The sequence below is a fragment of the Zootermopsis nevadensis genome, unplaced genomic scaffold (assembly GCF_977971745.1).
Source record: "Zootermopsis nevadensis isolate Lab colony 2312 unplaced genomic scaffold, Znev_1.0 Znev_ptg000061l, whole genome shotgun sequence".
NCBI classification, from domain to species: domain Eukaryota; kingdom Metazoa; phylum Arthropoda; class Insecta; order Blattodea; family Termopsidae; genus Zootermopsis; species Zootermopsis nevadensis.
The window spans coordinates 10,824,163-10,847,865 of NW_028259192.1; the positions used below are offsets into that span (position 1 = coordinate 10,824,163).

Sequence of the window (23,703 nt, forward strand, 5' to 3'; positions counted from 1 at the left end):
GGAACGAGGAAGGATATGGAATGGGAATCTTTACGTATAAGGGGCAACAGCTGTTTCAGTGTTTGTCAACAGAGGAATGCCCCTTCCTTCACTGTATGCGTTCAGTGTGAAACATAGCCAATTATACCGGGAAATATTTATGAATTTACCCAACGTAACTTCTTGTTTGATTGTAAAATGACATAAAAGCATGTTTACGCTGACCCCGCGGAATATTGCGTGGGTTTTGCCCTTTCGAAAACTGTGATTGTGGGTTCGAATTCAACACCAACGACAAATGTTTGTCCTCGTTTTTTGCTGTCCTGTGAAAAGCCGTCTTCCCATTCTACGAGTGCTATCTAATGTCTCAAAGGAATCGAAAATCTGTAAGAAAAATTATCCGAGAAAAGTCAAGGCTTAAAATAAGTTATAAAGCGTAAAATGCAAATATCTTTAACACTCGAAATTAGTATGGCTCATTTACATTTGAAATATATTTATTCAACCCTTTAAATCCCAGTGGTAAATTTGAGTTCCAAAATATTTAAATTACTAATTACTGATTCTGCATTTTGTCCACAGAGGATATTTATGGATTAAGTATGAGTGTTATAAAAATGTTTGTTTTGTTAAAAGACCTTAACCAGTTGATCTTTGTAATGGAAACTTGTGTTTCTTTACGTGTGTTTTGAGACACGGACTACATTTTTAAATATTATTTAGATAAGCTTCGACTACAGAGTTAATTATTTACTTGGATTACAACTGTGATGACTTTAAATTTGAAAACTTTGTACTAATTGCAAAATTAAAAAAATGCTTTAGCAAAAGTCCTCAGGTTGCGGATGGAGTACCCGGCGTCTAGGTATGGAGGACAGTTGCAAATATGTTGCACAAGTACTGAAACAGAGTCGAAAAGGAGCAATTTTCCTCTACCTTTGGAAATATGAGTGGGGCAAACAACATCTAAATTTGGGAAAACAAGTGTGTTATTTACGATTCTTTGGTTCCAACTAGGCAACGGGAAAATGTCATGAGACTTTGACGTCAGTAGTGACTGTAGGGCATGTTTATTAGAATCAGTAGATACAAAACTTTATGGGCGTACGATGTCCTTTGCGACGATGGAGTGACTCAGTGGCTGTTAACAGGACCACTGTTCGTCCCCCAGATAATACAGAAATAAATATAGAGCAGCTGTGGATTAATAGTGATAGGAGAGAAATGAATAACTCAAGAGGAAACCTGTCCCAGTGCCATTATTGTCACTACAAATCCAAAATGGACTGCCCTGAGCACGAACCTGGGCGTCTTCAGTTAAATATACAATGTTTTTTTTTCGGGTTCGAATAAAGATGGGACATGGTAAAATGTGTAACAAGAAGCACGGATGGGAGTTGGAGAAATGCATGTAAAATGTTAGCAGAAGATCCAAATGTTCTGTTAAAGCGAGGGAATGTCATAGCCAAGTGAACACACAGAAACGTTTGATCTAGGATTTCTCTCCAGTTCGTAATTATTCTCGACAATGGATTGGCTTTCTAACTGACCCTTCACATTGTGACAAGGAAAAACAGCTTGATGTGTAAGCTTACCACGTGATTCACAATCCTCAATCCAAATAATATAACTCTCATAATCAGTTGACGCGGAATTGGAAAATAATGGGATAATTGAATGAATTGCCTAATTTAAATTAATTCGCAGTAAGCTTAAATCATTCGGATAAACAAACGTATTCTTTTTTAAAAAGTTGTTCTATAATTATGTGCATTTAACGTGAACGTGGAACTGATTATTTAATTCCAACATGCATATTATATTAAATTATTTGCTGCAGATATTCATTCTGTTTATTTTAATTGTAGTCACGTTAACGGGTTGCTTCTTAATAAATATCAAATATATGATTAAAGTTCGGTTCAATATAGTAACTGTACTGGCGAACCATTTTGATAACTATTAAAAATCAACGGGTTAATGGTACCCATGGGATTCTTTTAACACCTACAAATCATTGGAAATCCATTTTAAGAAAACAGTTAACAGAATTTTTGTAATCTCCCAATTATTTTACTATTTTATTTTCCAAGCAGATAGTCCTGTGTTACATCGTTAATTCTTGCCATAACTTAGTAGTTTGGCTGCATTTTTCTGGTTTCATCATTAGTAACACGAACCAAAATCTTGTAAGGAATTATGTAATCGACACACAAGGTTATGTTTTGGGATCAGGCAAGTATTTAAGATAAAATTATTCCTGTTACTTCCCCCCTACCCTAAATGTGTGGTATTAATTTAATTGTAAAATATCCCGATATTTCAAACTTTAGACAGACAGGCTGAGATATTACATAATTAGGAGCAGCATAATTTATTATACTCTTCACTACATAAATTAGGATGCTCAAATAATGGAGCATGATGGGAAGAACGTGTAGCAGGTACTGGGCAAAACAGAAACGTATACAGAGCTCTAGTTCGAAAAACAGAAGGAAAAAGGCCACTTGGAAGAGACAGACACAGATGAAGGCTAACCAAATATTAAATCGACATTAAAGAAATAAGGTTTCAAAATATATGATTTGAATTCAAATGGCTCGAGACAGGGTCCACTGGGGGATGTTTTGAACACGATAATAATTTTTTAGGATCCGTGAAAAGCTTTCATGTTTAGCCGAGTGACTTATGACTTTTTAAAAAGGACCTTGCTTCATGGAGTTAGCCTAACGTTAAATTTATAGAAATTTTTACAAAAATACAAATAAAGCGAATCTATAAGTAAATTTATATATTGGACAAATTAATCATCACTTCTTTTAGAGCTATGGGTCAGTATAAGGAGGCTACAGGTCAGCAGTTAGCTTCATGCTACTGTCGATTTAAACCAGTACCGATTACATAAAAGGGCTGGGTGGACCCCAGAACCAGTCGAGCCAAACTGGCAAAGGGAAAAATGTCATCCTTGCACGCTCAGTAGTACTTGATATATCCTGGCTCAGCTAAAAATCCCTATTAAAATCACAAATTACTTTTGTAAGATTTAAGGTTTTCACGGAGGCGAGAATGGAGATGGCTGTTTCCTGGATTATTGTGCTGTGTATTATATTAGAAGCTCGGATAATGATGAAGACAGCAAGCAATTCTGAAACTTCGGTAAACTTCTACCAGACTACATGGCAACAACCCAGAAAATAGCATTTAATTTACTTCTGTTACAAGGGCTGCACTGAAATGCTCTGCCATATTAAAGGCAGATGGTCACTTTGGTCATATTTATGACAATTATTTTGGTGCGATGTTACCTATAAATACTTCAAATAAATTCATTTTTGAAGCTGTAAATTTTGAAGATTGCTACTTCCATCATAAGGGTGATGATCTGCCCTGATGACGGCGGCAGCATGACCTCTGAAACTTTGGTGAACATCTACACGACGCTACAACCCAGAAGACATAAATCATCAGACTCGCCGCTGTGAAAACCTCAAATCCTGCTGTAAATTTTGTTGTAGTATGACAATTAACCTTCAGATACATACGTGACTATGTCTACAATGTTCATATGTTCATCGAATAGTTACTGATGTACGTTCACACTCATATGGGACATACATTACGGTCCATTACCTGTGACATATTCAAAAAGAACTAATTACCGGTATCACATTTAAAATTACATTTTTACGTGCCTGGTTAATCACCACAATCCGTCATTTTTACAATTCATTTTGTAGAACAATCTAATTAAATACTTCTACCGACGGACCATTTTGCTTAATTATCTCTGCACTATAAAGTGTCACGTTTAAATTGTACGTGGTTTCTTTTAATGCGATTATGCTGTGAGCAGTATAGGATCAAAGGTGTAATCATAGCTTTCATGGAGGTAGGGCTCAGCCCCAGCGCACAACAGAGGCTGTGGCACACGGGTTTGAAGGCAGACCCGCTATTCGTCCGTATGCAACAAAAAATTGCTGCCGACACGAGAGTGTCCTTAACAAAAAATATATTACATTCATATCATTTATTTACGTTTATTGGCTTTAAACGAAACCTCAACATAAACTTCACAAAATAGATCCATTTCCTCTTATTTGTTTCATATTTTACAAGGAAAAATATTTCAGCAGGTACAACCGAGGGACTATAATGTAGGCAAATAATAATTCATGTCTACTCTGTTCTTGTCAGTACTGTCTCGGAAACCTGCTGCAGTAGCAAGGCAATGCAAGAGACAGTCAGGGATACCAACTTCATATTCAACACGTTACTGATTAAATACGTAACGGAAGATCAGTCGATATAACTAAAGAAACAAAACATCCCTGAAATATATATGCACAATAAAAAGAAACACAGGGTTCATTATACTTAACAATAACAATAACGATAATAACGAAAGGATTGTTGGATGAGAAGCGACGGCTTCTCGATGTATTTATTAGCCAGCCTACTGCCAAACAGGCGTGCCGTGCCGTGCCGAGCCGTGTCGTGTCATAGAACCGCAACGACACGTCACGTCTGCTGCAAAGAGAATATTTAATTCCCAGATAGTTTTGACGGACATACTAAATAACAACACAGATATATATATATTATGTATAATCATTGTAATAATATAATAGAGGAACACTTGTTTATAACAAAGCAGGATCTACTTGATTCGGCCACGCATTCTTCTGAGCATGCGCGTCAGTGCTGAGAGGTCTCCACCTTGGTACAATGATCAACGCCAATTCATAATAAACATACATTATAATTACACCCAGCACATACATACATGTTCGGAATTAATCTAAAGTTACAGGTCACATTTGTGCTTCATTTCAGATAGAAGCTATACCGCACGTTGGGGTAGAGTTCCAATTATTTCATTCAATGGGGTTGGGCTGATTATTTTATACATTTTTTTTAGCCCTGTAGGAGAAGTAGTTTGTATTACGTGATATAATATGTTAGCAGGGATTCACTGTATGGAATGTGCAATTGGATATCGCTGGGATCAAGATCAGATTCATCCACTTGTAACAATGAATGGATATCTAGAAATATTTCTAAAGTGTGTTCGTTTTAAATTCAGCTGGCTCTCAGTTTTAGGTTAAGGATATTTAGCTAGAGGCTTGGCTGTCATGTTCCCTTCAGCAACAAGTTCTAAGTTGCTTTACTAATGTAGAATAAATTGGGGAAGAGTAAAATGTTGATTTAACGTTACTGGCTGAGGCATTTATTGTTATGTTCCACTTTCGAGGGCACGAACATTCTATAAATATGATTCTCACATACATAGTTAATATTAATAATAATAATAATCATAATAATAATATAGTAAAATATACACATGTACAATATTTATCAGGAAGCTCCCCGCACGAACGGGAGCTCACAAATTCTCCATTTCTTAATATTTTAGATTATTTATTTAAAAGTTAGGCTGATTGTTTTTTTTGTTATTAAAACAATGATGTACAATAGAATAAAAATAACGGCTTTAGAAAGTAAAGAGATACACAGGATGAAACAGGGACAAAAAATAAGACGTGACACAGACCGAAAGATTAGAAGAAAGAATTACGAAGACTAAACCAGCATACTACAATAGTGACTCTCTACAACAAGTCCATCTTAAAACACAATTTAAAATGCAAAGAAACATCCAATACTTCTTCCAACACATATATTTTGTTTGTTTTTTTAATTTCAATCGAAAAAATCCACGAAGTGCGACGTGCGTAGGCTAATATATAAATAACAAGTGTGGCAGGATTTATGTCGTATCACAATGTTGCAGTGCTTAAACGTGAATATAGAATATAGCTAAATGTGCTATGTAACATGAATATAAAAAGAACATCTTTTTGTTCTTAGATTGGTGTGTATGTGTAGGATGTGAGTGAGTGTGTGTGCATTTTCACCTTCAAAAAATCGTTTTAATTCGGTGCTTTAAAAGGAAACACAAAAGCAAAACGCGAAAGGATACACAATGAAAGCACAACACGTATAGTATGGGCGTATGCTGGTTATTGAACTGGATTACAGGGATGGAGGTCTACTCTTCTCAGATGGGTTGTGGGAAATGGGGGGGGGGGGGCAATTGGTTCTGGGTTGGAAGCTGGGTGTCTTGAATTTCTGAATCTCTAATAAATGTGGTTCTCTCCGAATTTGGTTCAGGAATGCACAAATAAAACATGGGCGCCTGCGCAAAATGTATCACCCACCGACCTGAGAATAACTTGTTTAAACATGCACAATTTGTTATTGAAAATGTAGACAGACAAGGGAACACTCGATCTGTCCTCTTTTAGTTTCAGTACGTTGGTAATTGATCGAGGTAAGCGAAGAAAGATACAAATAATGTACAAATAAGTGTTTCGGACAACAATGGCGACAGTTTCCATTATTGCACCATTTTTCTTACGCCTGCCTTAACTTAGGCAGGAAAATATGATTCATTGATTCCCATTCTTCCCTCTTCAGTGTAGGCCAGGTGTATGTAACAGAGTTGTTCTTTTAAGAATCCGTTGTTAAGATTCAAATCTGATGTAGAGGACATCTTGTCTCACCCTACGTCAGACCCATAAGTAGAACGAGTGAGGAAAGTGCAGTACATAAAATATAACGTAACAGAACAAATTATAGGTCTTACTTTCAGCAATACATATTAACATTTCATATCATCATGTAATAATTACTTTTGGTTATAGTTCTGGTTGGTCTGTACACCTTTCGTTGGTTTGAATTATTTGGTCTGAACTTACCGACGAAGAGGCTTCTGCGTTCTGTCATATTCTTAAATTGATTCAGTACAGATAAATATGCGTGAAATTTCATGCGAATTTAAGATGTCACATACTTTGTGATAATGATAAATATTTGTGTTATTATTATTTAAAAGTCGATCACTCAAACAGTCTGGAGTCATGGCACTTTGAAATCATTATATTTGTTTCATAATAGAGTTCAAATGTTTAGAACTTGTGAACTTTTTTTTTGGTTATGTATTTTGGTTACGCTGAGAGCAATGTCACTGCCCACCTTCCACTTACGAGACAATCAGAAAATTTCTTACAAAGGTCCCAACAGGTTTACGGTAGACCAACATAAACACCAGTAATGTTATTTGTTTTTAAAGACGTTATTAGATTTTTTGCAGATATTGTTTGTAACAAATTTATGGGGATAAATGTAACAATATATTAGTCACGACGAGTGACTAATTGTTTGAATATCTATAGGAGTAATACGTGACATAGTTTTGTTCTGCATAAAAAAAATATTCGTAATTTTAGGAAAGGAGTAACAATATGGTTAACAGTGCACTTTTTTATGTAAAAATGGTTTACATAACAACAATGTATTTTTCGGCGACAGTGTAGCCAACATACTCTCAGTCACAACCAATTTAAGAAAATTACTTTTTTCCAAGCACGCATATTTATTCTGATGGTTATGACATTTTCCTATAGACCGGAGTTCTAATAGAACAGACTTAAAACTCAGCGTCTCATTTCCACAGCAATTACATATAGGCCGATCCAAAATTAACAGAGAAGTGTACAGTAGCAACATACAAGTTGTAGGAAGACGTGGTGGTATTCGTTTCAATAAGCGACATAACTATTCAATCAAAACGCGCTGTTATCTCAAGACTTATCAACTGTTACGTCTTTGTCTTGGCCACAAACCCCATTCAGAAACTGTTTATAGTAAACACAAATGCGCATGAGCAGTGAAGTATCAGCTGCAGAATTGGCTACAATGTAACTATAAAAGATGAAATGGTGTTCTGCAAGCTGACTGGGATTTGTGATTAAAAAGTTACGTCATTAATTTTTAAGTGTTTCGTTAAAATTCTTCTCATTAAAGAGATCATCAATCATGATATTTAGTATTGGAAAATGTTGGCACAGGAAAAAAATCTGCACTTTCTCTTTCCCTATTTGAATTTGTAACACGTAAGCAATTAATTTTACAAAAAAGGTGTGGTATTTGTCTCCAGAAATAATAATAATTCTAGGCAACAAATTAAGTTGAGGTAAAAATTAATAGAACTGGTATGGTCGCAGTTACGATGGCCAGTTCATACTGAGTACCTTCTCTCAAATCATGAACCCGCCTGTATTCATCGCTATGGTTATCACAAGTGCACTGTTCATTGGAGAAACAGTAGGCCGCCAATTTGGAGAAAAAAAACTTACGTATCTGTTAATAGGCTTTACATATTTTCTTGAATTGTTATAGAAAATATATTAATTTTTTACTGTCTGTCGAAAGGCGTCATTAAAATGTATAAACTCTTATTCCCACTGGCTTCTGAGATTGTGAATTAAGAAGAGAATTATTTATTTTAAATCCCTAATTACAAAACATTGGTTGATGATGCATACCTGTAGATACACAAATATAGTTACGTTGCTAATATTTAATAATATTGATTGAAATTAGTTTAGAAACAGCACTTGGACACACAGAATCTTAACATTAATCTTTTAGTCAGCGTTGTAGTGTTATTCTCCAAAATAATTAATTATTAGTAATTTTAAAGTGAACTCAACATATCAGTAGTAGTACAAACGTACATAAAATTAACTTGAGGTTACATATATCCAAAATTCGTCACGTTTGTTATTGCAAAGATGAGAGATCTTCTGAGTTTACAGACGTAAACGTCTGTTAAATGACACAACAACGTTACGAAATAAAAATAAAAAAAACAAACAGCGAATTATTTTAGCGTTTGGTGCAATTTAAGAATGATGGTAATTGGTGAATCTTATATAATCGTTTCATTTAAGTATGCATAGCAACCGATTCCAAAGAAACATGAAGTAATATTTCATGAAATTTTCCCGTCCCTACTAATTATAAGAACATCACTTTAAAGTCAATTAAGATGGCTACGTAAGAAACTGTATATTTTTACCCACGCATTTAAATCTTATTGGCGAAAACCTTAACCTATCCTTGTCAAGGTATTACTCATCAATTTCAACTTGCCAATTCAACTACGAACTTTAGCTCGTGGTGTGCAATGTAATGAACAGCGAGTCCAGAAAGACACAAGAACGTGACATAGGAAACGCAATAATTCATTTAATTTTAATAATACAATATAAGAAATGTATCTTTCGCTTCAAATTTTCTTTACATTTAAATTTTTTGGAAACTTGTGAAGAGCTGTTCGGTGGCTCAGGATGACAAAACGTTTCATCGCCCGAAGTTCCTCACAAAATTTCAGACCGTTTCCATAGCAACGCGTCCGATGTGGCCAATCGGACACACAGTCCAGCGTCTGGTGCTGCACACCGCGGCTAGTCCGTCAATTGTCTACCATGCAGATAAAGATACTAGCTCCGTGTACAACAATGGCGTCAAATCATTAACTCTTACATTAGAGGTTGCAGTGGAGCCCTTTGTCTACAGATACATTGACACAGAGACAGTTAATTTGATACATTACTTATTAAGAATGGCCCCAGTCTGCTTCCACATACGCTTTTTCTATAGTAATACGATGGGTTTTAGTTTACTACAATTATTTTATGTATATGAAAGTTATTACTATGTTATTACGCACAATGCTTCTAACACAACATGAACAACATCAATCAGAACTATGTAGCGCCACAAATAACACCGACGAAAATACGTTTTTATTCTAAACCTAAGTAAAGTTTTTTGTTGATTTTTTTATTTAGTTTTATATGTAGGCTATATTATAATTGCTTAATTTGATACATCATAAATTAACTTGTACCCACCGTATACTACGTTCGAGAATGATAATTTTCTTTGCTGTAATTCGTATACGTCTCAATATTCTTTATGTACAAACTTAGAACCGAAACATTTCTTTTCAAAAAATACGCCACATCCATCAGTTTCCTGCCGAGGCTCGGGGTAGGAGGCTGAAAAAAAATGAACGTTGTGTTGTACCAAAACGTCAAATTCTCTTTAACTCTTGACTTTTAACGCCAATCGGTTTTTGAACGTTGCATAATATTTTGGCATCATAACGGGGCATTGTATCCTAATCAGCACCATACAGAAATTGTTATCCAACAAAAAATTTAAGAACCACACAAACATCTGGATTATAAAATATTTTCTAATCTGAATGGAAATTTTGGATTTTAAAATGTGTTTGGACTGATGCTAATATTTGAGACTCTGGGTTTGGTGCCAGATGCATACAGACAACTACACTGACACGGTTGTTCAAACGACGAATCTAAGTTGTCAAAAAATAATTTATCAAATATCTTTCTTTCGTCTACAATTTCAATTTAGATATTTAGTATCTGAAACCAAAACAATACATCGATTTAGCAATGGTGTATAGGAACGGAAAACACCTCGATCTGTGTGAGTTTTCGGAATCGCTGCCTGTGAGTTGATTTCGTGCAATGGCTCTTGTCACTAAAGGTAGCCATGTATATACAAAATGTTGCATAGATCTGTTCTTCTTTAACACGTGGCAGTTAGAATATAGGCCATACCGAGTAAGTAAATAAAAATATTCCAATAAATAAAATTTAAACAGACATTTAAATAAAACTCCTTTGTTATCCACAGTTATGTGAAATGCTTTTAAAGCGTGATTAATATTTTAAATATGACAATTAAACGCAGAAGCCGAAAGCTTCTCAATTACAATTTTTTTTAAAAAAATATTTCAACCAGTTCCATTTCTCGAAGTGTTCTGTTTTCGGTTTGCCCGAAGGAATCCGAGCAAAATGAGAAGAATCCTAATGTGTCTGATAACGTTTTTAATGAACTGGGACTGGAAATTATGCATAAAATGTTAGTAAATATATTTAAAAATGTTGATCAGTCTTGTAGTCATTTTTCGACAAGCTGACGCTGAAGTCACAGAAGGTTCAGAAAAAGCAACACTCAAATTTTCAATAAAACGTATTATACAAGGTTTAGTACACAAGTTGTTAATTCCTTTAGAACCCATCACATCTGACACAAAGAAACCTTTTAAATGCAAAAGACTGAGTTTATTAGCAAATCAGGTGATTCAGATTCGACCGTTAATTAAGAAAACAAAAGAAGATTATATATTCGGCCTTTGCATACATTGTAAATTTCATATTATATAAGAACTTACTGTTATAATCGGTTTATGATACGTTGATTAATGAATAATGAAATCTGTATGAAAATTCGCGGTCAAATGCAATGAATGTACTGTCCAGGTATATTCCTGGAAGAATTTATAAAACCACGGAAATCTGAGTCACGATAACCGATCTTGGGGCCACTTGAGAATACGAAAGACATGTTTTAACATATTTTGATAATCTGAACTAAAACCTAACGACGGGCTGATCACTCATCCAAGGAGTCTGACCAGTGTATAAATAGATTAAGAAACCTCCCATGTGTGAGGAGGCCAAGGTCCTTCAAGGACTGTAGAGCCATTGATAATAGGCTAAAATAATTTTTGAAAAAAAAGCATTAAGAGTTTAGTTTATAATTTTTCAACCACTTGGATTTGCAGTGAAGCCCTCCTGTTAATAGCGCTCCTTGGGTTCGTGAAACCGTCCACATTAACGGAGACGGAGCACAATCACTAGTTGTCTGTATGCATCTCACGTCTATTTGAATTTAATTATAAATAAAAAATTCAAGCTGAATCGAAAGAATGTCATTTGAACTTCTGTGGGATAAAATGTAAGAAGCCTCAAAAGGCTTCAACAGTTTGTAATAATCCGTGGCGTAACATGAAATCATGAACCTGTATAGGGCGGCGGAGAGCGGTCTACGTCAAGGACATATGATCTAGGTCTTCCATCTTGAACGCTAGCCGACAAATCCGACAGATTCTACAAACGTTCTTCTGGTGGCGCTGTAATACAATCCCTAGCTATCAGGCATTTGTCATTCAGTGTTAAAAACCAAATACAATTTTAAACGTAGCCATCTCAAATGCGTATATATTCATGATACGATACAAAGAAATGGCATTTATGAAACAATAAATAACTTAAATTAATTAGATAATGACGTTTCACTACTACTCCTGAGTTTAAAATTTCGTATTTCAGTCCATTATAATTTCGCCATTAGCGAACGTGCTCTTTATATTAATTATATGTATGTATCTGTTTTGTTACTACATAGGCCGTATTCACATCTCTTAATTAGCTTCCACGCAGCTAGCACAATGCCATTTCCTCTTATTACTGCTACACTCTGTTCTTCATTACATTATCTTTGCAATGAATATGCATTTTTGCCCAGTACACAGAGTGTCGTTGTGGGAGTAGGGGGGATCAAAGTAAATGATTAGGGGAATATTTTGTTTTCTAGCTGGAGGCTCGGATAATACTTATGTGAACATTCCCTTTTCATTATGTTCAATCTCGACGTCAAACGAGTTAGCAAGTTGGAGAAGAAATTCTGGTTTATATTCGTCGTTTTTGAAATTCCTGACTGAGATTGAATAATTTGACGGAATGACTGAGTAAGTGAGGTACAACAGTAGACGAAATAAAAAATAGATACAATATAAGATCTCTTTTGTTTTCAGTTTGCGTTGCTTTCTTTCTAGGTTTGGTCATTCTCCCATTTGATGTTCTCTATTAGCGTCCTCGGGCCCACCGTAGTAGTGCATCCGCCAAAACGTCTAAGTGCGCTTTCGTCTGTAACAAACAAAGGAAATAAACAATTATAAAAACAGCTTCAGCCAAGTGCAGCAGGCACACGTCTGCCTTGTAAAAATTATATGTATTATTTAAACAGCAGTTGGAATGTTAATAAACACAGTTAATGAATAACTCCGGGTGTCGACATTAAACAGCGTAGAATGATGGTCTTCCAACATTTAAGCAAACACTGCAGTTATCGTCATTGGGTTGAATGTCTTTGGCGGGAATAGGAAAAGTTCTTATATAGATCAGGTCATGGACTATGAGTGGGAGGCGAACGCGTGATTGGACAGAACAGCGGGTTGTATCAGACAGGGGAAACCAGCGAACTTGGTGAAAATTCAAGGACAATAAAAATTGTCCACTCTCGATACTATCTATTCTTGGCATTCTTTTTTGGCTTGATTTTCTTTCCTTGAACGCAAAATAAACTTATAAAGTCGTAAAACCCAGTATGCTTTTTTTATATATATATATATATATATATATATATATATATATATATACACACACACACACACACACACAGAGCTTCATGACTTTATAATATATGTTATTTTTTCAGATTGTGAAATAAGAGACCGATTTTTACATAATTTGAAATGAAAGATATGAAATTAATGGCCACCCACCCTCGTATTTTTCAGTATTCTCGTACAACCGGTAATAAAACATGGCAGACATAAGATAATGTCATGTGTGGTAAATTATAGCAAGTCTGAAATGGTGTCTTAACAGATCTTCAAAAAGCATGCAAGAATCATTACGGTGTAGGATTTGAAGTTTTCACGGCGGTGAGTCCGAGGATGGATGTCTTCTCGGTCGCTTTACCGTGTAGTCTGGTACCTCCATCAATAGGGCGATAACGCCCTGATGATGGAGGCAGCAAGGACCCCTGAAACGTTTGTAAACATCTACCAGATTACGCGGCGTTACAATCCAGATGACAGCAATATTCATTACAGTGGCTTTTTGTAAAGAGGTAAAAACCAACATGGCAGCTGAACGAAATTGAAGTTTTGTTTTCGGTTTTATGACGATACTTGATGAATCAATGAAATTTTATAGTGAGCTAGATAATAGACACATATATAAATTTCATATGATGTTGTTTTAAAATCAAGAATTATTAACACCACGACGGCGCAAATCTCCGAGCCTGTGTTTAACAAATTTAATGCAGATAAAATATGTACGTAGATTAAAATTAATTATTATTATGATCATAATCTAACCTGCAAAATATTTACAACTGGAAACAATAAAAGTTTCTATTTCGGCTGGGATTTAATCGTGTTAACATCTGCCCACGAGACCAGCACGCTAATCCGTGGTCTACATTGCACTGCATTGTCACAACATAAATCTGGCACAAGCAACACAATATCTGTAGCGCTGGATATCTGTGCCTGGTATTGCTTAATCTGCTGTATAACGGTGATACACGACGCGGGTAACTGACGATAGAATAAATTAAAGTAATAGTAAATAACAATAAATAAATCATTTTTCGAAATGTGGACGCTGATAGATCAGATGAAGTATCAAGAACTCTGGCTGTATGCTTTTAATGCGTCATAACCTACTCACTTTTTGCTGTAAGCTGATCAACAGCCCAGGATTAAAGCTTCCACGCCATGAAGACATGGGATAGCGGAGGCTCCATTCTTTAACTGCGACACTAGATGCAGGTAAGTGGCCAGATTCACTCCCCGGTCACTTTACTCGCAGAGAAAGTTTTTGCGGTATACTGCTTAAAAGGCTCGGTGGGCCCCAGAGTTGGCCTGGACGCGGTAGAAACGAGAAAAATGCAAACAATGCTACTTACGTTAATAAATGCTGTAACTGGTAAATGGATTATTCCCACGTAGGACAGATATAACACTGCAAAAACACGGTATTTATTCTTGTATTTGATTACATGTATCGTTGCTTTATATCGAGAAAATATTTCAATTGAAATTTGTAGGTATTAATTAGATTAATGTGTATTTAATAAAATTTTGTTTTCGTAAGATGAACTTTATTTTATATGAAAAACAATACTTGGATGACATTTTAGATACATTCCCCTAATAGACGTACCAATACCAATAATATGAAGACGGAGATAGAGCTCCATCTCCGAAATGTCGTTTAATATTTTATTTTACTAGACGATGGATAATATCAAAGAAATTTTTTATTCAAATGACCAATAATATTGATTACACATTTTGCTTAATTTTGCTCCCAAACTTGATTAAACATCTGCGTAAATTTCTACATAAGATATGAACCGTGCTTATGCTGTATCATTTAGCCCACTGAAGAAAAATGTGCTAGGTTTTGGTGGGGCATTTAAATTGCGTTAAACGAAAGGCAGAGAACAGTGAACAACGAGAGTCGATTTAATTCAGGAATGACACAGAACAGACAAACCATAAATCAAAGCAAGCGAATGGCTCTGAGTTCAACACGTACACTGTAAATTCGATGGGTACATCATAATACTGCAGGTATCTGATCCCCTGCTCCACCATGATGTTATTTTTCTACTTCTGTGTATTTTTTCGCAAACCACGTGACAGGCAGTTCCCATGGAAACCAACTACATTTCAGAATCGCCGTGGGGCTGTGCGAGAAGAGAAAGGGACTGGGCAGATTAAACAAGGATGAGAAGAATAAAGAGACAAAGAGCTTTCGTGTTCTAAACCGAAGTTTCAAGCAGTGATCCACAGACATTGTCCCACAGCTGTCTCGTGGTATGAACAACAGTGGCATTTCAATATACGTACGTCATTTCCTTTTCAGTCTTGTGAAGAGGTGGTTCATATCGAAGTTGATAATGTTCTTTGTGTCTTTGAACATTTTAAATTGGTTTTGCATTCAAAGACAATGCAATATATTGCTTAACTATCAGTTCCATAGTTGGACGACCATGATACACGACCATACAGTCATTCACTGATTAATCAGTCGATCCATCGAACAAAACCTTACATCCACTGATTGGTCCATCCATTCATAGGTCCCCGTTTATGTCAATATATTCATCATTCCATTAATTTATCAAACCATCCATCCACTCATCCATCTTTTCATGTAACTTACAATTCCATCCGTTATCTACGCATTCACGAATTTATCTATCTACCCATCCATTCTTCCATCCATCGATTCTTAAGTACAGAACATACTGAAGAAGGAACCAAAAAAGTTTTCCGTCCGTCGAGTGACTAAATGATTTCTTTGTGCGCACAAAAATATACGTTTCTTCACACTTCTTGCAGGTACTAACCTCACCTTATTTTGTCTGTAGGCGTGTCTCTATTGTGTATATTCATCTAAACGCCCTCTGCACACAACAGCAGATTCCATTACTCTTGCAGCTTGAGTGGAAAGCAATTACGAGAAATCTATGCAACATTTTGGAAGCGTGGGTTGGACCGACTGTATATGAGTGCTTCTCGACGGCTTTCGACCTGGTCACAAGGTTCAGGTCCGGTTCTCAAGAGTTGCCAAGCAAATCTTACAGACTAATGAGTTGGTTCAGGCCGGTCTCGCAATGGCTAAAGGGTAAAACGTGATAACACTGAACCTTTCCCATACAAACTTCTCCTACTGCCGCCAACCTGTAACCGAAGGCTGTTCCCACTCCGCTACTGCGATTGGCTGTTGTATGTCCCAGGGAAGGTCAAGCTTCATATGGAAAGAAACGAGGTATAACAACAACGCTCCAGGCCATCGATTGCGTGTGGTATATGCATGAGTCTAGCGCGCTGCAAATACGACACGTGTTTCGGAACATATTACTAAGAAACTGCACAAAGTTTGATTAACATTCATTTTAGTGTTTTGTATTATATATATATATATATATATATATATATATATATATATATATATATACACCCTGGAGCTACGTTCTGAATTTGCTTCATAAACTGTACTTTATACCACACTATGTATTGTTTTGGGATCATGAAGGCCTGTTCCATGCGATTAGCATCATATTCTAGGCAAAGCAATCTTGTAGTACTTGATTTAATATTTATTATCACCAAATTTTTGACAAAAAACTTAGAACAAATGATTTGTTTTACAACTACAAGCACGCGATATCGTTTACATTTATTATTTAAGCGCCTTCAGACCGCTGTAATAAAATAAAAGATGAAAGTTAACAAAGTAAGTAAAATAAGTACACACATGGATCTATCCACTTAAAAAATCAGCTTAAACAAAACAAATATGGATATTTATTGCTATTCAGGAATGTTACTGCTTTAAATTCGTAAACATAAATTATTAGATTACAGGCAGACGCAAACACGCCCATCCAAACCAAGATATATTATTCACGTTTTTATAGTGTTATTGAAATAAAACAGTTGATTTATAAAAATCCGCTCTAACGTGCTTCATCTCGTCTCTGTTAAATCATTCAGAGTGTTCAAAGTATGTCCTGAGAGAGACTTACTCAATATGGCGGACACGTCTCTGCTCCGCTCGTTAATTCTCTTGAGAGCAGGTAGATGGCTGTAACACTACTTAAAGTAGCTCATAAAACTTCAGGTCTGTATCTTATTTGTTACACGGAAATTTATGCTCAACACCCATTCCCAGAGGAAAATTGAGGGAATTTAAGTGGACAGAGTTTAAGGACATGAACTTACATAAGAATAACTTTGACACACTTTAAAATGTTTAACTCTCTCACGACATAATAAATTCCGTGTTGTTGGAAACAACGTGGACAGACAAATAAATCATTTAATTAAGAATTCCGTTGGCAGACTTCGAGAAGTATAATTAAGAACTATAAGCACGAATTACTTGCACGTGACTGAGATCTAGCTAATCCTTCAAAGAAACATTTTAATGTGTTAATTTCAACACGTTCGTAAATGAAAAACCTTGCAAAGAAATTTGTCACCGGCAATAACTACTTTACCCGCGGTTCCATGTATTGTCTGAGAAAAGAACATAATACAGAAAGACATCTATTAGGATGTTGTTCAAACCGAGTTTGAGAACGGGATATTAAGGAGGAAATTATATAAGGCGGAGTTTCATAATTTGTATTATCCACCAAATGCTATGACGATGATCAAACCAAGATGGATAAGATGGAGATGACATTTAGAGGGCATAGAGGAAAACAGAATTTCATTCAAAATTTTTGTCACAAAACAGGAAATGAGATGACTAGGGAGACACAGATGTACATTGTAGAATAATATTTAAACGCGTCTTAAAGAAATCGGTTGTGAGGGACTTGAATTAATTTAGCTGACTTCAGGATATAATTCAGTGACTGGTACATGTGAATACGATAATGAATCTTCTGGTTTCATAAAAGGTAGGTAATTTCAGGCGAGCGACTCTGAGCCATGGTATGGGTTAAGAAATAGTGTATACAAACCGTTTTATAGAACATGCAGGCTTGTCGGTCCTCGTCTTCCCCACTGGGGCAGTCTATAAATCCATCGCAGAGAACTAGGTCGTCTATACACCGATATCTTCCCATCCTGTCAGGAGTTGGACAAGCAAACCTTTCCATGCCATCTTCCGCGGGTGGGCATTCTGCAAAACGAGACACGGGTTTATTAGTTAATTCATAGTGACACACATTTATTATGGTTTTCTGTAAAATATGTTAAATCACTTTTGGTTGGGTCAGCCTAGCACATCGAACCAATCGTGAAGGTTTGATGATGGAGGCTGCAAGGATCTCTGAAACGTCGGTAAACTTCTACCAGGCTACACGGCGCAACAACCCAGAAGACAGAAATCTCTAGACTCACCGCCATGAAAACCTCAAATCCAATAACTTTAGCGTAATGTATCAGTAGATTTAAGGATAATTTAATTATTGTGTAATGTAATGTTATTGTTAATGACATTATTAAGCAGGATTTGAGGTTTACACGGTTGTGATATTATTGCGAATCTGTTATTTTATTTGCGTGTGAAAAACTTGCTGCCACTGTCAGAAAAGAAGACAGAGGCTGTCTAAGAATAAAGTTCCGAGAAAAAATCTGGAAGTAAGAAATATGAACAGAACGATGGGAAAAATAATACAACGAAGAACGTAACACTTTTAGGCAGACTGAATCGAGGTTGGTGAGGGAAGCGGAGATTACAGGAGAAAATGGACAGATGAGAATTTCTGAGAGAAAACACAGCGGAGAATATGAAGATGGCTGTCTTCTGGGTTTCAGCGCCGTGTAGTCTGCTAGAAGTTTAGAGATCCTTGCTGCTTCCATCATCAGGACGATGTCCGAGATTAATTAATTTCAAATCGCTTTAAACCTCATTCACCTGAGAATAAAAGTTATAAAAATTTATAATAAATACATTAATATTATAGGAATAATGGATTTAACGTGTAAGAGAAAATACGATGCTTCTAATTCATATCTACCTTTCCATCTGATATAAAGTTATGTAACGTTTGAAGAAAGTATGCAGCTAGAAAATCAATAGCTAAGATTCAGCTTTCGTTGTCTGAAGACGTAAAGTCAGTGAAATTATGGCGTAACGGAAATAAGTGGCAAATGGACCATCGGGGTCGGTTAGGAGGAGGTGTATGCAATTTGTTCTAAATCAGAGGGACAAAATAATATGTTGCTACTACAGCAGGAGGCTTGGTAACGCCTTCGATGGCGCACATCGAATAGATGCCGTTATTATTATAAGGATTTTTTTTTTAAATCAGCGATCTTCTAAGACCCAGCAACATCCATTCGATTTGCCAAACCCAGTAAAATATGGCGAATAGTAAAACTTATGATATCCTACAACGTTAATCGCCCTGGTGATGGTGGCAAAATGAACCTCTGAAAAATTCGTAAACATCTACCAGACTTCATGGAGCTACAACCCAGAAGACAGCCATATTTCAATGTTCAGATGTTCTGAGCTGTGATACATTTTCCCTTAAAGGCACTTTTTATTACTTACATGAAGCACCATTTTAACATTTATTTTGTTACACAAACACGAATGGCTTCACCTCCATTTTTATAATAGTCTATGATTTTTAGTGTCATATAGTAGACATTATTTTTATTTTTATGCTATGTATTTATCATTGTTTTTTACTTTATTTTTAAAAACACAAAGGTAGAGGTTTGAGAAGGACGTTTTGAATGTTTATACATGCCTGTGGTATCTAAACTTCTTCGGCTATTGTTATTTTAAAATAAATCTTTAATGCCAGCTACTACAGGTTCCTGGTATGACAAATAACTCACACTGTTTCTAAGAAGTGTGTATAGGTTACTATTCCATGTCGTAATTAACTCACGTCCCGAAAACGAAGATTATGGAATATAAAATAGTCTAAGGTAGCACTTGGGCAATGTTTATTGTTTGAATTCTTTTTATTCTTTCATGCTGTAAACAATTTTCCTGTTTCGTAACTAGTATTTAAATTTAAATTTAAATATTGCGTGTTAAAGAAATTCCAATAATTAAGAGTAATGCATTACACCATAAAACTGTTACTTGGAATTGTCTAGGATTTTATATAAGTAAATCGTAAGATAGTATTCATTGTACGAAGTACATAAAATAAACGTATCTTATGACAGTGAAATTTGTGCGTCTGCCCACATGTTTCATCTGCAAAATTACCTAACGAACTTCGATGATAACTGAGCTGTATTACAAGCTGTCGAGTGAATTTAACACTGGTGCGTATCGACTAAATATATTCTGCACGAAGCTTAATAATGAAATAAAGAAGGATGAGATTGACAGGTTATATAGCACGCATGGGGAAGATGATAAACTCGCATAACATTTTGGTTGGGATGCCTGAAGGCATACATGGGAAGATAATATTAAAATGGACGCCGTTATATAGCGCCTAACGAGTTTTAAAGATAATAATAAACAATGTGTAGCTAAGAATTTGGGATAAATCAGGCATAGCCTGCTTTGAAGTTGGCCTATTATTGCTGCATTCGCCTGAAAAGTCTCTGAAATATACGAAAATCCTTTGGACAGCCGGTTAACTGACAAAAGTTTAAAGATTTAACTCTACATCAACTTGTTCGGTTATTTTAATGAATGTTACTGGTACGATGGTTACTTATTAAACTTTGTTCTGTTTTTGTAATACTCGCTTTTATTTTGGCTGGTCTTCCAAACAGAATGTGTTATAGTTAAGTCATATCCAAGTAATAAAAAATGTACAGTTTTAAATCCATTAAGCTATATTTTTACCTGTTTCTTGTTGACTTAAGAGTCATCTTATGAGTGGGACATAGATTGATGTTTGACGGAGCGTTGAGGAGAACATTTGGATCTAAAAGTCTCTGCGTAGGAGACGAATAAAAACATAAAAACAGAAGCTCCACAATCTGTACTGTTAACCACATATTATTAGAATAATCAGATCAATAAAAATATGATGGACAGAACTTGTAGTACGTTGCAAAAATTGAAATAAAGAGAAAACTTCTGAGACCTAGAATTAGTTGGGAGGATAGAATTATAATAGATCTTAAAGAATATATTGTTACAGTGGGTTGGATTCACCTTGATCCGTACAAACGTCAGTGGCGGTTTCATGTGAGAATGATAATAAAACTTGGGGTATTATAAAATGCGAGAGTGTTATCGAATAGCTGAGCAACTATGAGCTTTCAAGAAGGAAGAATTCTGTAATATAGAGTTACTGTTCTAAACTGTATCTGAACCTTGGAAGTTACAGTTACTGATTAGTCTAAGGACGTTATAAATGTCCATTCTCAGATCTGTTTTAAGTAAATACAAGTATTATAAATAAATACATAAATAGACGTATTATAGTTTTGAAAGAAAGTGTAAAGCTAAAGACCCTAGTGAGAATTAAAGTCCCGTAGATACAACATGGTGACGGCCCAGGCCTGTCGCACACTGCCATATTATCAGTCTATCAGTCGTTTACATTGGACAACCTGTTGATCCATTTATACTCCACCCTCATCTCTCAAACGTAACAAATTACTTGCCACAGTACAAAACTACTTCTTACGCGCATTCACACATGTAGTGAATACAAGCATCAATTCAAAAACTCGAACAACCACTTCCACTAAAGACAGACAGGTCTCACTGCAAAATGTCGTTTTTGCTTTCCCCTGCACACCTCCCGCCCTCGATACCCTCATCCCCACTAGCTCGCATTTCGTTCTGACGTCACGGCAGGTGAAGAATAATGAGCGAGTTGCAACCCAATCAATACAGTCTCCTTTTGGGGCACTGGGAGTGTTAAGTCTTGTAGGCGAGGGCGAAGGGAACTGCAGCAACGCGTTGGATTTCTGTCTCTTACCGTTCTGACTGTAATTGTTCAGATCCGAAGTCTTCAAAATAATTTCATCCTAACAGCTTTCCGTCGAACGTTAAGTATCGGTAGGCGTTTATTAAGTCTTTCATACACGCTACATGTCTCGTATAATTCCTTATCCTCGATTTCACCATCTTAATAATTTTTTTGTGAAACGTACAAATTATAAAGTTTTATATTATATAGTTTAATACATTTTTCCTATATCCTGGACACTTTTAATTGGAACCGGCGAATATCCTACAATTTTACATGTCCACAATACCCTACATCTTGGACATCCATTTTGCTGTAAGTTGGACAGGTTCATGCTTTCCAGGGAAACGTTTACAGTTACATATTTTGTTGTATTAAATTTTAGACTAATGAATGCCTTCTATCTGGAGGATTAGCTTAAGTTTGAGGGTGGGAGACATCAAACCCATCATTGAAATGCAATGAAAGCGTTTAGTTATTCTTTTGTTGAGCGCTTCACTGGACTACAGTACTGGAAATACAGTTTTAAACTCCATCAGTACTGTGACTACATTTGAGTTCAAACTGTGTTGACAGAAAATGGATTTTTCTTTTTGAGATGGGGAAATGAAAATTGGTGGAATTAACTTTAGACAATTTAAATGAGGCTGAGGCGTAATGTGAAATGCATGGGAATGGGTTTAAGAGGACTATTATTGTTGTTGTTGTTGTGTTTGTCATCAATTCTTAATTGGCATATCCATCGCCCTGATGACGGAGGCAGTATGACCTCTGAAACGTTGTTAAACATCGACCAGACTACACAGCGCAACAACCCAGAAGACAGAAATCTTCATACTCATCGCCCTGATGACGGAGGCAGTATGACCTCTGAAACGTTGGTTAACATCGACCAGACTACACAGCGCAACAACCCAGAAGACAGAAATCTTCATACTAACCGCTGTGATAACCTCAAATCTTACATAAAATGGTTTTATTCTGATTATTTGTTACAAAATGCATTACATATAAATGACTATTAAATAATGCAAACATTGCTTTCTAGCATGTAGCAACCCTACACGCCATTCATTTCTGTAGTTTCGTTCCTCACGACAAGGACAGAACAGATAAATTAATTATCTTTGGATTAAGTGAAATTCGTGTACAGTAAGAAAGGAAAGCGTATATAAGAGGTCGAAAATGACGTTTCAAGAGTTACAAGATCTTTCTTTTCATTCATGATGCAACAGAAGAATTCATAGTATCAGCGTCTTAAAGTACACGGCCCTTTGATCAATAATTTAAAGACGTAGTACAAATTCTTTGGACATTTCAACTTCAAAACTTGTGAATCAGTTCACAAGATTTGGCAAATACATATTGAAGTGTCTTAACGTTTTATAATTGTGGCTTACTTATAGCGGGCTTAATTTTTATTCACTGTGTAGCTTTGTACTTTTACGCATTACTGAGGATGTTCCGGGTGTCAACTGTATTGTCAGACCTCACTAAACTTGAAAATAAATAAAAAAATCAAAATTAAGTAGTAGTTGATTTTTTTTGACTTTACTAAAAATATTCTTTCGGTTATAAGGATAAAATTAATTGCCACTAAATCATTGATAGTCATTTATTATATATTAATTAAAGTTTAAGGAATTTTACGGTGTGCAATATTATCTTGTCCATAACTGGGATTCCTACAGCTACAAATGGCGTTTGATAGTTCGTTAATTTTTAGTAGAAAAGCTGATTAAATAGAGAATATCTGTTCTTTGCCTG

General features: G+C 35.7%; 1 protein-coding gene across 7 annotated transcripts in view; it reads right to left on the minus strand.

The window, feature by feature from the left end:
• Positions 1–4,000: 4,000 nt before the first annotated feature.
• The window catches only part of jeb (low-density lipoprotein receptor domain-containing jelly belly protein), a 416,231-nt gene continuing 396,528 nt past the window's right edge, over positions 4,001–23,703 (minus strand). For all 7 annotated transcript variants that reach the window (XM_022081969.2, XM_022081953.2, XM_087340068.1 and 4 more), the window contains 2 exons: positions 18,046–18,206; positions 4,001–12,632 (listed from right to left, as the gene is read on the minus strand). In XM_022081969.2, coding sequence (XP_021937661.1) covers positions 12,573–12,632; positions 18,046–18,206 — 221 coding nt within the window. In that variant the 3' untranslated portion in view covers positions 4,001–12,572. The remainder of the gene's footprint in view (positions 12,633–18,045; positions 18,207–23,703) is intronic.